Raw genomic sequence first — 17,417 nt, 5'->3', positions numbered from 1 at the left:
TGACGGCCAGTATGCAAGTCTCCTAGACTTTTTTCTCACAACTTTCCCTGAGCTATGTTCATCCTCCGTTCTGCCTTCACTGGGATCTTCCATATCAGTTAAGATACCTCTTCATCGTGCAGTATATCGATACTCTATGGCTGACTGGGATAGCTTCCGCACATTTATATCAGATCTACCTCTGCATTCCATGTGTCCTTTGTAGTATCAGACCTGATGGAATGGTTAATTGTAAGTATAGACCGTTTCATACCCTTGAAAAAGTTCCAGCAAAAACCTAACAGCCAGCCATGGTTATCTCCAGAATGTGCTGCTGTCATTACACACAGAAATCACTTTTTCCATTGTTTCTAACGTAATAGATGTATTGAGACTAAAGCTGTTTTCAGGACCGCCAGCAACCTCTGTAAAAAATTAATAAAGAATGCGAGAGAGTTGTATGCTCAGTCCGTCAAATCCAAAGTAGCTGAGCAACGGCCTGGTTCCCATCGGTTTTGGCAAATAGTAAACAGAATCCTGAACAGAAGTGTGTGCTCAATCCCAATTATCATTAATGGACCTGAGGTAATCTCGTCTGCATCAGACAAAGACAAACTCTTTGCCAAGAACTTTGCAGCTAATTCTACCCTTTACGACCACGGCTGCCAACCTCCAGTATTTCCTTGTGTATCTGAAAACATGCTATGCGACATACAAATATCTGTACGTGATGTTGCCAAGCTAATCAAAAACCTTGATTCCAGTAAAGCAACTGGCTCTGACGGTATTCCTATTATAGTGCTCAAAAAGCTTTAACCAAAACTAGCACTCATACTTACAGAGTATTGCCTTAAGGAGAATTGCTTCCCATCACCCTGGAAAACCTCATCAGTATGCCCTGTATTTAAGAATTCAGGTGATCAGTTATCTCCCTCTCAGTACAGGCCAATAAGTCTCCTGTGCATCATAAGTAAGCTGCTGGAATCTGTGTTAAATAGAGAAGTAGTCAAACACCTCAGCAGAAATAACCTTCTTAGTGACATGCAATATGTTTGAGAAGTGGTGATTCCTGTGTAAGAAAAAAAAAAAAAAAAAAAAACTTTCTTTTTCTTACGGCATATCAACCCATTTTTTTTTTCTTAAAGCTGGCAATGGATCATCCTGCTGGATGCCAAAAATTCACCCGTTATCATACATTCCAACGAATAATTTTTTTATTTTTTTTAATATTCTAATCGACCTTTTAAGTGCAATCTTGAATCTCTCTTGCACTTAGTACATCAGGTATATTTGAGTCTGGTTGCTCCTATAATTGCTGGAATGATGGAGATGTTCCTTAGTTCATTTCAAAGAAAAAGAGTAAAACTGGTTATGCAACTGTAATTGGTAACAATGTTATCATTTTTCTTTCGCTCTTTTTTTTTGTATTTTCACCCTAAACAAGACACAGTGCCAGTTTGATGTAGGGGGGGGGCTATTATATGGGACATAATTTTATGGGTACTACGTAGGGAGTTAAGCAACAAGATGTCTGTTTGCATTACACTTGAACTTCTGCATGTCAGGACAGTCAGGGAAGCAGAAACCCGGAAAGGAATTCCAAAATCTAGCAGTCTTAAGAAAAAAACTATTAGAGTAGAAAGCTTTCTGGCATCTGGGGATTTCTATTGTGTAGGGGTGGGACTTTGCTGCTTGTCTGGTTTTAGTTTCACATACGACCCCAAAACGGCATCATTTTTTAAAATTTCATTTATTTGTTTTTTACATTGCGTCTTTATGATCGGGAGATCCTATTTATTAAAAAGGAGGATAAAAGTGATAACATACTACGAACATTAAATTAGTGTATCTATATACTAATTTAATGTTTGTAGTATGTTATCACCTTCTATCCTCCTTTTTAATAAATAGGATCTCCTGATCGAATAATTTATAATCTGAAAACCATGACACAAGTACGAATGGACGTTAAAGGTACTACCATATTAATATGTAGATTATCTCCGTTAGTAAACCAACACTTGTGAATATAACACATAAGAAGAGTAAAAAAATGGATCTTTGATTTACTTTCAACAACCACTACCCTTATTTTGTCCTTTAGTCCTCACATCCCATAGGCGATGTTTCTGGCAAAAGAGAAAGAATTGCTGTTTTCTGGGTCATAATCTATTTTATCTAGCACTTATTGTTAGCCAGTTTTTGACCTTTAAGTAGGATTTTTTTTTTGCTCCTTACATCAATTGGCTTCATGCCTTGTCTGATGCGATTTCTATTAAAAAATAATATATGTAAAATACACTGATAAGAGGTTTCTAATGCTTTCCAAAATAAAATCAACATCACTGCTTTCTCAAGGGGTATGTCATGTCACGTGGGTTTGTACTACAATCCACAGACGTATGAATAAGTGGTCAAAAATTAAAAATATAACAAATGTTAGCAAAGACAAAATAAGTTACTCTTCTACCTATCTGGAAAAGTTTTTAATGGTTTTACTCCCTTTAAAACGTTTAATCAGTTCGAAAATCGTACAATGTTTATCGATGTATGTGTAAAAGACAAATGGTGGCAAGCTCTCTGTTAAATACGTAAAGTTTTCGAAAATGAGTGAAAACTAAAAAATTATACAAAAAAATAGTTAGAAACCCACCAAATATATGTCGTTGGAGAGCAGTTCGACATTTACAGGAACAGACGCAGCATGTGGTGGTACCACCAGCTAGCTTGGCTCAAAGACGATGGAGAAAAGTTTGCCTCTCAGTATATGTAAATGGTATCTCACTCTCTGATTATTCCCTTCTAAATCTTTCTCTCACACAAACACACACAAGTATTTGATTTCTGTCTCTCTTTTTTTTGTTAAATAAACTCATTAAACCAGGTCCTGGTATGACGTTAAAACACATCCAGTGATGAGGCCCCATTTGGGAGCTGTGTGAAATGTGAAGTTGTCCCTTAGTTATCTTTGCTCTCAAGTTCACTGTAACATTGTCCGGGAACCAACATGTTGTAGCCTCAGTCACAAAGTGAACAAAGAATAGGAAAGAGCTTCAACTCGTTCATTTATTTCCTCGTTTTCTCATTACCGCTGTGACATACATAATCGTCTTCTCAAATGTCATCCACATCTCAAACGTCATCGCCTTTTTAAAGCCTTTATTTTTTATTTTTTCCTGCCAAATACTGTAAAACAAAACAACCAACCTGTTATGGGGTTAAATGGTAATAAACGAAAGAAACACAGGATTTTTAGAAACGAACATGTACTCACATATATTACAGGCAAAGCGAGTTGAGCAATACCATTCCTCAACGGTGGAGCATGTACATCCAACCTCCTTGGTTGCGTGCCAATCTCTGATTCCAGGCACCGGTCTCGTTACCGAAAGTTACGTCATGAGATAGTCCATTAATCCCATGGAGGGGCATCTCCTAAGCTTTTTGTTCGTAAAAGCTGTCAGTACCTCTTCCTTTTAGAGTTTAATCAATGGCTCGGTAACCTTTCTCTTACGGAACGATCGCCGTAGTTCAAATGTTGGCTGAGAAGATTCAAGATCAAAAGTTTCTAAAACAGTGTCTATCGGCTCATTTTCCAATGGTGGACTGTTGCTGGTTTCAACTGATCAACATCTTAGTTGGTTCTGGTGACGTTTGTGGGTATATGTTGGTCCTTGGATGATATATACCATGTCACCGACCCTCTTAGTAATTGCACCCTTCTCCCAGAATGATGTGTTGTTTTTATAACTTTTGAAAAACACTCTTTCACCTGATCTGAAACGTTTACTGGGTACATAAGTGGTCACTAGTGGCCTTGACTGTTTGGGTAAGAGCTTGTCAAAAACGGATCTCATTTTCCCCGCAAACATCGTTTCTGCAGGTGAGACTGTTGTTGGTGTGTTCAGGTTGGGTGTAATCCTATGAACGTGTAGAAATTGTTGAAGTACTTCATCTGTTGGAGTCCCTTGAGCCTTCTTTAGTTGCTTTGGCTTGGGGAATTCTTTTGGCGTGTGTTTTTTAGCTTCCGGCTTTGCAGTTTCAGTTTTTTTGGACTTCTTTGGCAGATTCCATTGAAGCTTCCTTTTTTGATTTCTCCATTGCTGCAGATGGGACGTTTCGTTTCTTCTTGAAAACAGGCAGAGTGTTTTCTTTTAGTTCGAATCTTGCTATAGCCTTAGTACATTTTCCTAGTCCTGGTGAGAATACTTCTGGAAATTCCACTTTTAACTCATCCTTCAGTTGTTGCTCCTCTGTAGACGAGTCTTCTACCTTATGACAGAATTTATTCATAGGTTGGTCCCACAATTCAAATCGCTCCATCCAGTCAGTACCGAAGAGGTTTTCGGATGTTCTATGTACATACACTTTCACTTTTTTAATAACACCATTTTAAGGTCACTGGGAGTGTGACCTCTTCCTCAAATTCCACTTTATCGCCTGTCACAGCTCGAGCTGATTTGTTCGTCTTCCGCATGGTTGGTTTCCTTAGACTTTTCCACGTCTTAATGTTAATGATGGACAGGTCTGATCCGGAATCCAATTGTAGATTCACAGTTTTATTTGTGATGTTGACTGTGACATATTTGTGCCGGTTGTTATCTAAATCCAAGTTGGATATAGACTGTCGGGCGCTGTTCTTGACCTTGTTCTTCTTGCACTGGGTCGCTTTGTAGCCCTTCCTGCCACATTCGTTGCAGTACTTATATTTGTAAAAACATTGACTCGACTAATGTTTCCCGCTGCAGCAATAGCACGAGCTTGTAGGGGGTCCAGGTTATGTGACTGGGTGGTACTTGTTAATGTAGACATTGGTTACCTCCCTTGCTTCAGTTACATGGTTACCTCCCTTGCTTGTGGTGATATAAATAGGAGTCGGCCATCTTGGTTTAGTCAGTTCGTTCGTACAGTTTAGACAGACTACAAGTGTCTCAACAAATGGTAGCAGAGATATCCCTCTGTGTGCGACAAAACGAAAAAAAAAAAAAAAAAAAAAAAAAAATTTTTTTTTTTTGTACAGCTTGTCTGTAGCACTAGACAGATCGGATATCGGATATGGTAACTTCGAACAAACAACCTCCATTGTTGGAGGGGGAGGATGTTTACGAGAACTGGAAACAAGACGTTGAAATGTGGTCGTTGTTCACGGATCTTTCTGAGGAAAAAAAAGGGCCAGCAGTGTTTTTGACGCTACCACCGAATATTAGAGAATGTGTTCGTGAATTGCCAACAAGTGACATCGGCGGACGAGATGGCTTGAAGATCTTAATAAAGAAACTGGATGACATATATTTAAAGGATGAACACACGCGCGCTTACATGACTTTTAAGGAATTTTACACTTATAAAAGACCGTCAGGTACCAGTATAAATGACTTTCTTGTTCGTTATGAGTTTTTGTACCAAAGATTAAAAAAATTCTACATTATTCTACCGGAAGGAGTGCAAGCTTTTCTTGTTTTGAACGCGGTTAACATATCGGAAGAGAACGAAAAATTAGCGCGGACAACGTGTTCTGTTTTGACGTATCAAAACATGAAAGAATCGATAAAGAAAGTATTTGGTGACATTTATCGTGATGAAAATGTACCGGCAGTGAAATCAGAGCCCGAAATCGTCAACTATAATTATTCTAAACCGGGTAACAACAAAAGGCGTTTTCGTCGAGGACAATCTAATCCATGTGACCGAAGTGGAAACGTGTTGTTGTGTTACAAATGTCAGTCTCCGAACCATCTAATTAGAGAGTGTCCTAGAAATACACCCAGGTTTACGGAAGCGACAGAACAAATACACATTACGTTGTTCATTCAAGAAAATATTTATTTGAACAGTACAAATGAAAAAATCTCAAATCTTGTAAAGGAAACATTTGGAATGGCAGTCTTGGATTCTGCTTGTACTCGCACACTGGCTGGCGAAGTGTGGCTTGATGTTTATTTAGATACTTTAAATGAAAGTGACCTGCAACTAGTGAAGTATACGAACTCAGACCGGAGTTTTTGTTTTGGTGATGGAGTGGCTGTCACAGCAATTAAAGCTGCTAAATTTCCGGTTACACTCGGAGGTATAAGAGTTTATATCGAAGCAGATATTGTGAAAAACGACTTGCCTCTTCTATTAAGTCACAAATCAATGAAGACAGCAGGAATAGTGCTAGATTTCCGGAAAGATATGTGCTGGATTTTTGATAAATGTATTGAACTAAAGACCACAACTTCAGCGCACTATTGTCTCCCCTTAACAAATAAGTTGTTGGATCATAGTGGTACTAAGAACATTGTATTACATGTTCAGAATTTTGGTCAGTGTTCTTTCACAGAAAAAAAAAAAAAAGCAGAAAAACTTCATCGACAGTTTGCTCATGCCTCGAAGGAAAAACTTGTTTCCTTGGTTAAAAAAAGTGGCAAATTCAATGACAAGGAATTTATAAAGGCGATTGAGGAGGTTTGTGAAAACTGTCAAATTTGCCTTAGATTTAAAAAAGCTCCACTGCGACCGGTTGTGGGATTGCCTCTTGGCAATAGATTTAATCACACAGTTTGCATGGATTTGAAAGAGTTCATCCACAATGAGGTGTGGATACTACATCTCATGGATGCCGCTACCAGGTATTCAGCGGCAATATTGATCAAAACAAAGAAGAAGGAGGAGATCATCAAAAACATCTTTATGATGTGGATTACCTATTTCGGATCTCCTGTTCGTTTTCTGAGTGATAATGGGGGTGAATTCAACAACGAACACTATAGACAGATGAATGAAAAACTCAACATAGAGACCTGTACTACTGCCGCAGAAAGTCCATTCAGCAACGGTACTGTAGAACGTCATAATTTGATAGTTGCTGAGGCAATGAAAAAAACAATTGACGATGAGAAGTGTGAACCTGAAATTGCCTTGGCATGGGCTATTTGTGCAAAAAATGCCCTCCTCAATTACTCTGGACACAGTCCAAATGAACTTGTATTCGGTTTCAATGTAAATACACCCTCAATTCTGACAGACCAGTTACCTGCTATGGAGTCCTCTACTACAAGTGACATGGTGAGAAAAAATTTAAATGCTCTCCATAGTGCAAGGAGAAACTTTTTGGAAGCTGAGTCCAGTGAGAGAATTAGGAGAGCTCTCAGGTCTAATGTCAGAACTTATGCTGATGAAGATTATGCTACCGGAGACCAAATCTATTATCGGAGGCAGGGTTTTAAAGGATGGCGTGGTCCAGCAAAAGTGTTAGGCAGAGAAGGCCAGTTTGTCTTAATCAGACATGGCGGAGCATTTTATAGGATGCATCCGTGCCAATTGATGAAAGTGAATAAAAACAACGAAAAAAGAACAAAAAAAGCTGAAATGCTGGGAAACACTACAGAAGGGAAGAATGAATACCTTTCAGTTGAGGAGGAGGAGTTGCAGAATCAAGTGGTAGAAAGTGAAGATATAGACAGAGAAGAAGTTGTTGATAGTTCTACCAGTTTAAGAGATAAGACTGAAAAACCTGGCCGAAATAAGACCATAACTTATAAAATAAATGGAAGTGAGGAGTGGAAGAAAGGAAAGGTTATGTCAGTACAGCCTAAATCAACTGGCAAATATAGTCATTGGATCAATATAGAACCTGAGGATGAAAACGAGGATCAAGTTTGTATCAACTGGAATCATATTGATCATTGGAGAGAAGTGCCCCAATATACTGAACAGGAAAATGTAGTCCTGCTCACCGCTGAACAAGAGCAGTCGAAAGCTGTAATGGATGCCAAGCATAAAGAAATAAAAAACATGAACACCTATGAAGTATTTGAATGTGTGCCATACACAGGTCAAAAAACAATATCCACAAGATGGGTGATTACTGAAAAATTCAAGGATAATCAGAAAACAATGAAAGCTCGCCTTGTAGCACGAGGCTATGAAGAAAATAGTAATCTGAAAACGGACTCCCCAACATGTAGCCGTGAAGCTATGCGAATGGTCATGCTAACCGCATCAATAAAGAATTGGATGCTGCAGACCATAGATTTTACCTCAGCCTTTTTGCAAGGTGGTATTTTAGAGAGAGATGTGTACCTGAGGCCACCATCTGATGTTTGTCCTAAATCTCAAGTGTGGAAATTAAAAAGATGCATCTATGGATTGAATGATGCTCCACGGGCATGGTACAAGAGAGTTACTCAGGCTTTGATTGAATTAAAAGGAGTAGCAAGTGCTTATGATAATGCATTGTTTTTGTGGCATGATATTAAAGGAAATTTGACTGGAATTCTTGCTATGCACGTGGATGATTTTGTTTTCTGTGGAAACACAGAGTTTGAAAGGGATGTGATTGCAACATTGAAAGAAAAATTTAAGGTGGGATCTCATGAAAGTGGAACATTCAAATATGTTGGACTGAATGTTAATCAACAGGAAAATGGGATCACTGTAGAACAAGATCTATATGTATCTTCCATATCTCCAATAGAAATAAGCAAAGGGAGGATACTGAGGAAAAATGATGAACTGAATGAAGAAGAAAAGCATGAGTTGAAGAGACTTGCAGGTCAGATGATGTGGGTTTCAACTCAAACACGCCCTGATATAGCTTTTGATGTGTGTAAAATGAGCAACACTGGAAAGCATCCCAAAGTAAAAGCCTTATTTGAGGCGAATAAAGCCTTATCAAAATTGAAATCCAAGAAGGGTTCTATAACATTTCCAAAATTGGGAAAGCCCTCAGATTTACACATTTTGTGTTATACTGATGCCTCTTATGCCAGTCTGGAAGATGGATCTTCACAGGGTGGTTTTGTTGTCTTTATTGGAGGAAGTACTGACAAAATGGCCCCCATGTGTTGGGCGTCAAAGAAATTGGACAGAGTGACAAAAAGCCCATTGGCCTCAGAGACTCTTGCTCTGAATGAGGGAGCTGATGCTGGTGTTTTGACTGCGGTTATGATACAAGAGGTATTTCAGTTATCTAAATTGCCAGACGTTCTCTGCAAGACAGATAATGCATCACTTGTGGAGACATTGAATTCCAACAATCTGGTAAGCGATCGACGATTGAGAATAGATGTAGCAAGGCTGAAGGAAATGAAGAGTAGAGGGGAGATACAGATAGAATGGATCAAGGGTTGTGATCAGGTCTCTGATTGTTTGACCAAGGCAGGAGCTTCGTCTGAGCTTCTAAGGGACTTGTTAAATCAGAAATAAATTATTCACTTGAGGACAGCAGCAATGTTAATGTAGACATTGGTTACCTCCCTTGCTTCAGTTACATGGTTACCTCCCTTGCTTGTGGTGATATAAATAGGAGTCGGCCATCTTGGTTTAGTCAGTTCGTTCGTACAGTTTAGACAGACTACAAGTGTCTCAACAGTACTTATTAGGTGTAACCTGAGTTTTCTTACTTCCAGCTTTGCTTTTTTGGGGTGAGTATTTTTTCGGTCTGAAGGTCGTTCTTCTAATGAATGTTGTGCCTGACTCTTCGACGTGTCTTGAGTTGTTCCTTACGCAGACTACCCGTTGACAATCCTCGGCCAACTTCTGGAGGTGAGGCCTTGTTCGCTCTCAAGTCTAGAGAGAACAAATCATCTAACCTCAGTGTTTTTAGATGAGACTAGACCCTGCGCAAAAATTAAACACTTGAAGTCATCTGCCAATAAGTCAGACAGAAATCATCGCAGTGTTTATTTACCACAGACGCAAAGGTTAGCTTTTTTGCAGGTTAAAGAACTTCCATCTTCTATGAAAGAGTGTAGAATTCGGGCTAAACAGTTCGGATAAAAGTTTGACCAGTTCAGAAAATTCCAATTCACTCGTCTTACTGGGGAAAATATAATCCACAAACTTGCTATGTTCTGTGGTCCCTAATTTCCTCAAAAGTAGGCGAACTTTCTTAGTGTTGTTCCACTCTTGACAATCCACGGTGAGTAGGTCCTCATATTTCCGATAGAAAGCGTCAAACGTCCCATTCAACTCCAGTTGGTAGTTGAACATTTCTATAGCATTCCATGTTGTACTTTGGGAAAAAGCAAAACTGTTGTCCCTGTGTTCCGTTCTATCGAATATTTTTAACATTAGCTCTTCTTGTCTCTGCTGTTGAAGTAGCATTTTCTCCTTCAACGCTTGTTGCCTCTCTTGAAATTGTAACTGGAGCTATTTATCACGTTCTTTTAAATTTTCCTCAGCCTTCTGCTGCTGGAATGCACGAAAAAATTTATTTCCGTTTTTGACTGGAGAAGAGAGATAAAGCAGTAACAAAAAGAAAATGACCTTTCCTTAAGTTTGTGCGTATGAGGAAAGTGCAATGTATCCCTTGCTTCTTGGTAAAAACCTTAGAGATAACCCAATATGAGGGTGAACAAAAACATTTTTTTTTTAACTTGCAAAACAAAAACAAATATATATATATATATATGCTGTGATACCATACATTTGCAAAAGAATAATTGTGGAATTATCTGGCAGTTAACCAAAATGGCTAGTTTTTTTTTGGGGGGGGGGGAGAGTTGTCCCCACGCGGAAGAAAAAAAAAAATTCACTTTAAAACCGACAATTAAAAATAGAATATTTAAGAAAATTCCACTCAATGAAAAAAAAGTATTTCCTTTTAGTTCAAGTAAAACGAAAAGGGGGAAAAAAAAAACATTTCTCTCCTGTTAAAATATTGCATAAAGTTAGCAGCAAAAACAAAGGCAAAAAAAAAACGTTTCCCTTCATTTGAAAAATGTTCAAATTTGCATATGAATAATTACTAGATTCTACATTAAATAACCCCAAAAGGGTTGATATGATATAAAACAGACCAAATAAACCGATCCTTTGCATGAGAATAACTGAGAACTGCAAAGTTAGAAAATAAGTAAATAGCAACTTGTTTTCAATTAATCGTTTACAATAGCTATTGAAGAATAAAAGCTTTCTCCAAAATTACTAGATTCGGCATTAAATAACCCGAAAAGGGTTGATATGCTGTAGAACAAACCAAACACTAAACTTTCAACCATCCACATGGTTCTGGATCAATAAGCAAGGAGCAGGTGAACAAAAGCTGCGCTTTAATCTGTTTCCCTTTCATAAAAACACTCGTTTAATTACAACAACTATAAACAACCCCCCCCCCAATCTAAATGCAAATGCCATGAACAAAACTTCTTTCTTAATGCTGCCTGCCTGTGGAACTCTGTTCCGCTGGCTTGCTTTCCAGCTGACTACAATATGGTTGTCTTCAAGTCCAACGTAAACAAGTTCTTGTTGACTCGTCCTCTATAATAAAAACACTTGCCTAGCTGAAAACCACTATCTTTATCTGTGCCTGAACCTAAACGTATATTCCATGAACAAAGCGTCTTCCTTAGAACTGCACGCCTGTGGAACTCTCTTCTGTTTCCCTGCTTTCCAGCTGACTACAATATGGTCGTCTCCAAGTCCAATGTAAACAAGTTCTTGTTGACCGATCCTCTATGAAAATGAAATATACTAAATTCCCATCACTAACGATTACTGCACTGTTGTCCTAATAACTACAATGCACACATTAACCCTTAGCCTTGAGTGGCCTGTAGGCCTTGATAAGCGGTGCCAACCCCCACCCCACCCCACCCCGCCCGCGGTAAAAAAAAAATAATTTTTTTTCAAATAAACAAGAGCCAACAGCATGAGCATTGACGAAACCTGGGTTACAACGAAGATGCACGGGTGTATTATGCAGTATGCACCTGCAACGGTAAGGGTACACAACGAAATAATCCATATTTTATTTTGTCAGCATTTTTTGTGTCTGGTTCTGAACTCGAATTTATTTTGATGGAAATCCCAAGACTATTTTTGCGTGGATTTTATTTACACTCGAAGAAAGAAAACTAATCTTGCTGGCTGCTTATTTTTGGCTTTTGTTTATAAAATAAGCAAGCCCTAACCCGCCCCCTCCCTCCAACCCGTAAGTCTCAGGGTGTAACGGCAACGATAACCCAGATTTTAAAAGGTGGAACAACGTCAAACTCATCAGCCTTAATCATCCTCACAGCACAACCGACCTGGGTTGACAGTGTAGGGAGCCTGGAGTGATGTATTTGCAAGATTTCTACCCAACCAGGGTAGCTTGAAAACAAAATGTAGATGCAAGCAACGGATACACACCCACTCAAAAATAAGGTCCGTAACAAAGTTACGAGTTGATCAATATTTCATAAACAGCCCTCTGGCTAGGAACAAATATATTCTGGTACGACACTTCACCTTTTCTGCCCTTGATCAGTGGAGGAGAAATCCTTCTAGACTGAGGCAATTTTAATTTTTGTTCCTATCCAGAGTGCTCATTTTTGGGGAGCTGGATTTTCCCCACATTAAAAACCGACCTTATATCTAACTCTACGCTCGTGAGGAGTCAAGTTAATAGGAACAAAATTATTCTCAAATAACTATACACAAACAAACTATCTCTACAAAAGTACCTAATGTCCAATTAGTGGTGGAGCTATTCCGATACAGTTACCAGTTCTGTTCTAAATTATCAATTCCAATACATTTTTTTAATGGAAATTGCTCCAGACAAAGCATGAAGCCAATTAATATAAGGAGCTAAAAAAAAAAAAAAGAAAAATCAGTTCAAGGTAAAAAATTAGTCAATGATAAACGTTATATATACATTCCAACCTAGAAGACAAAAACATGTGGTCCACTTTTTACTCACCTGATTAGAAAACAGCAATTTCTCTCCCTTTGTCAGAAACATCGTTCATGGAATGTGAAAACTAAAGAACAATATATAGGGACACCAGAGTTATGAGGCTGTCGAAATTAAACCCAAGGCCTACTTTCTAGTCACCTAGTTAGATGAATAGATTCCCACACAGAAAAAAGCAATTTTCCCCCCTTTGTCAGAAACATTGCTCATGGAATGTGAGGATTAAAGGACAAAATCAGGGAAGCTAGAGTTACAAGGCTTCTGAAAGTAAACCTGAGGTTCACTTTCTTCCAATTCCGATTCTTTTTAAATTTCTAAATGTCTGGTTAAAGACAACCCGCCTGGGTTAGGGTGATGTATTTGCAAGATTCCTACTTGAAAACATGAAAACCAAAAGTATATGCGTATGTAATATACGCTAGTAACGGATATACACTCTCTCACAACTAAGTAAGAAAGTTACTAATTAATCAATATTTCACAAGAAGCAAATATATTCTTAATCTACTATAAACCGACTACAGAAATTATTTCTGATGCAAACCTTTACTTCTGTTATATATTTGCTGCAGCCGGTCGTTCAATGTGCTTTTCAGTCTCTGTAATTTCTAAATCGACTTTTTGTCACTGTCTACGATATATACACTTGGCAGCAAAATAAAACACACACAGCTAGATTATAAAAATATTTTGTTTATTCCCAATGACAACCTTTTCGATTTAGTATGATGGGTGTTGGCATCATTGAAGGCACGTGTCAACGTGATTGTGCCGTACAGACTACAACATGGTTATCTTCAAATCTAATGTCAACAAATACTTGCCATAAACTATACTCCAGAAATCTACCATAAATAAAATGCCACCACAGAAATTACTTGATTCTTGATGCAATCATCTACCTGTATAGGAGTAAGGTACATGCTTAGATGGGGAGTACTGCTGCCATGTGTGGGGAGGTGCTGCTCAGTGTGATCTTTCTTAGCTTGACAGATACATCCTTAAATGGAGTATTGCTGCCACATGTGGGGTGGTGCCATTCAGAGCACTTGTTCTTGACTTTACAGATATGTCTTTAGATGGGGGAGTACCGCTACCATATGTGGGGGAGATGCCGCCACGAGGACTCTTTTCTGCCTAGACAGGGCACAAAATGGTCCTCAAAATCAAGTGTGGAATGATCGCTTCTATTCTGAATGCCATCTTTTCTTGCAGAACAGATGTTTCATGCTTCAATAATACTGAGCGTGAAAAATGCTTCGTCTTGCTGTTTTTTTGGAAGCGGCGTTATCGCGTGTATTAGAGATGAAAACGATGTTGCGTTTTTTGTTGTTGTTGTTGTTTTCTTTGTTTTTTTGTTTTGTTTTTTTTGTTTTGTTTTTTTTGTTTTTTGTTTCTTTGTTTTGTGTTTTGTTTCTTTTTGTTTTGTTTTTTTTTTTGTTTTGTGTTTTGTTTTTTTAGCTTTCTTTTTGTTTTTTCTTTTTTTGTTTTGTTTGTTTTTGGGGGTTTTTTTTGCGGGGGGGGGCAAGTGATCACATTTTTTGTACTCAATTATTCGAATAAATTATTTATTCAATATTTGTTTGATTTTGAAATCGCTCTATTATACAAGGCATGAAGCCACTTGATGTAATGATAAAAAAAATACTGCTTCAAAGCCAGAAACTAGTCAACAATAAGTGTTAGATGGAACAGATTCCAACCCAGAAAACAGCAGTTCTTCTTCCCCTTTTACCATAAACATTGTTCATTGAATGTGAGAACTAAAGGACAAAAAAAGGTAAGCGAAAGTTACAAGATTGGCAAAAACCAAACGAAAAGTTCGCTTTTTAATCTCCTTATTTATTTACCATTTTATTGTCAGCCATATTAAGAACGTCTTAAGATAAGTGTGTATTCTAGCTCTGCAGAGATGCTTAAAATTTATTTAAGCATCAATCTTAATCTTGATAAATTTATTACAGCTAGCATTACAAGGGCTCTTTGGGCCAAGTTTAGTGCAATTCCCTCAGTGGTTTTAGAAGCTATAAGTGTTTATAATTATTAGTATTAGTGCTAATAATGTCAGTCTTTTTCTAAATCTTCTATCTTTGTATGCATGTTTTTTTTTTCTCGGCAGGTATCCACATTGCGTTTTGCCACGCATATGATGTGCGTTCCTATGGATGCTTGTGCCAATGAACATTATGACCCGGAGGCAAGTTTTTTATTTTTTAATTTTTTATTTTTTTTTATAAACGAAATTTAGGTTTATAGAAGGCGGAATAATGCAGAGATGTAACGGATAGACTCACACTGAAGCAACCTAAGCTATAATGATGAAACCGGCTATGCAGTTTCAGTTTATTAATTCAATACATGCGTGTGCATATGAGCAAACATATATACTGTATATTTTAGCGTAAAAGGCGACCGTCAGATAAGACGATGTACAAAATTGTGGCAAATATTAATAGATTTATTATATATCGGTTGTATAAGACGACTGCTAAATCACGAAACCATGTTTGTTTAGCCTAGGCTAGAGATTGCAACACCCGGTATCTTATGAAATATTGGTTTTTAAAGATGATTTTTTTAACTTTAAGTGTTGTCTTATACGCCGAAATATACGGTGTATAATTACCTAATTATCTTCTAAGAGCCAGATACGTCCAAGGGTGGAATGCTGTTGCCACATATGGGCAGGAGCTGCTAGAAAAGACTTGTCCTGCCTTGATAGGGTTCAAAATAGACTTCGTGGCCTGGTGGGAGATGTCCTTTTCTCTTCGCTGCAACCTCTATCTCACAGAAGAGATGTTGCGAATTTGTCTTTGCTTTATCGTTATCTTCATAGAAAGTGTTCGACTGAGCTTCAATCTATGGTCCCCCCTCGCCAAACATTCACAAGAAACACTTGTCTAGCTGAAAACACTATCAATAATTACCCCCACTATTTATCTGTGCCTAAACCTAAACATAGATTCCATGATCAAAGCTTCTTTCTTAGAACTGCACGCCTGTGGAATTGTCTTCCGTTTTCCTGCTTTCCAGCTGTCTATAATATGGTTGTCTTCAAGTCCAACGTGAACAAGTTTCTGATGAGCCGTTCCACTTAAGTTAACAAATTTACCGAACTTCCATTACTATCGATTACTATATTGTCCTTTTGCCTACTGTACAATCTTTAACTCTTGTCCTTGAGTGGCCTATCGGCCTTGACAAGTGGTGACGCCTATGTAAAAAAAAAAACAACGTATTATGTAATATGTTCGTATGTTCTTACTTGCATCAGGCTGTCAGGTGGCACATCCGTGATGCTATATATTTTAGGAAATCATCCCTTTGTTGGGCATATGCTTGACTTTCAAACGTGCATGGTGGATTTGTGGAAATCGCTCAAGAAAACAGTTTCTTCTCTATATCAATTATCTTCCAGAGAATATTATTCAGAAAATTAACGTCTTTGCTGATTCTGTTCTGATGTTGCGTATTGCTTATCTCCCTTGGATCACCTATAAATCTAATATATATGTCTGTCTGGCTGTCCGTCTATCTCCACATTTTCAAACTCTATCTCTTCCAAAACTAAAAGTTGTAAAGCGGCGCTAGGGGTTTCAAATGATTGGATTTTTTATGGACCATCCTTTTATGGGTCTTTAGCCAGTTAAAATAGGTTTTAAGGGGGGATCAAAAGGGGTCAAAATTGAAAAAATCGTTATAAATTTTGTACAATCATTTTAGCTTATTTTTAATCGTTTCATATCTGTATCACGTTGGTACAGTGGTAACGTCACCAGTTTTGAATGCTACAGTTTTGCTTTTGATTTTGATTCTAGCTGATGGCACCCAAATACAGTTTTTCACACCTGAAGCTATTCTATATCTGTACAAATCTATTATCAGACCATATATAGAGTTGATTGTTGTCATATTTTGGAATGGTGAATCTCTTTCACATTTGAAAGTTCTTGATAAAACACAGAAAATTATCTGTAATTTGATTGGCCTCACCCTTTCTTCTTTTCTGCAATCTCTCTCTCTTACAGACGTAATGTTTCTAGTCCCAATCTTTTTTTTACAAATATTATGTGTTCTTAAGAATTGTTTGATCTATTCCCTGCTTCCTTTGTTCCAGCTCGTTTGACTTGTTGGTCTAGTGGTCTCCATCAATTCTGTTTTCGTACTTCATTGTAATACAGCTTCTTACTCCAGTTACTGCAAGGTTATGGAACTCTCTTCCTGCTCACTGTTTTCCTTCTACTTTTAACCTCAGTCTTCTCAAGACTAACGCAAATAAGTATCTCCTGTCTTTGTGCTAAACGTCTTTTGTTCTTGTTATCTCCTTACATCAAGTGGCTTCATGCCGTGTCTAAAGCAATGTCATAAAAAAAAATGTGACAAAAGGTTAATATCATGATTTTCATATTCTGTATATTTCAACTGACAATCATTCCATCTCATTAACCATTATTCTCGAGTGGCTTTTGACCCATGTATTTTGTATATATATATAATGACAAAGATAAATATTTTATATTAAACCTACCAAGATTATAGGAAGTTCAATACTATAGATAGAGCAATTAACTTGAAAAATCGATGTTTAAAATAAAAATAAATAAATTACAATATTTATTAATCAATCACATATTAAAAGCAAGAAATGATAAAAAAAGGAAAAGAGCCTTAACCCATGAATTTTCAAAGATAGTCACTTTTCATCAGAGGATAAAAATCCGTAAAAAATGTATTACTAGTTAACATAAATTCAAATTAAAAATAATTTTTTTTT

General features: G+C 37.5%; 1 protein-coding gene across 4 annotated transcripts in view; it reads left to right on the top strand.

Annotated features, from left to right (window-relative positions):
• LOC145291928 (kinesin-like protein KIF9) overlaps positions 1-17,417 on the top strand; it is a 223,834-nt gene that overhangs the window by 113,806 nt on the left and 92,611 nt on the right. For 3 of the 4 annotated variants that reach the window (XR_013869494.1, XM_080137839.1, XM_080137838.1), the window contains exon 8: positions 14,763-14,840. The exons of the other annotated variant lie outside the window; for it this stretch is intronic. Coding sequence is in view for 2 of the 3 variants with exons in the window: in XM_080137839.1 (XP_079993965.1) it covers positions 14,763-14,840 (78 nt within the window). In the remaining variant the exon portion in view is untranslated. The remainder of the gene's footprint in view (positions 1-14,762; positions 14,841-17,417) is intronic. 4 annotated transcript variants of the gene reach the window in all.

Source organism: Euprymna scolopes, chromosome 13 (assembly GCF_053919585.1).
Source record: "Euprymna scolopes isolate OS-2025 chromosome 13, ASM5391958v1, whole genome shotgun sequence".
NCBI classification, from domain to species: Eukaryota; Metazoa; Mollusca; class Cephalopoda; order Sepiida; family Sepiolidae; genus Euprymna; species Euprymna scolopes.
This window is presented reverse-complemented; position numbering and strand designations above follow the sequence as displayed.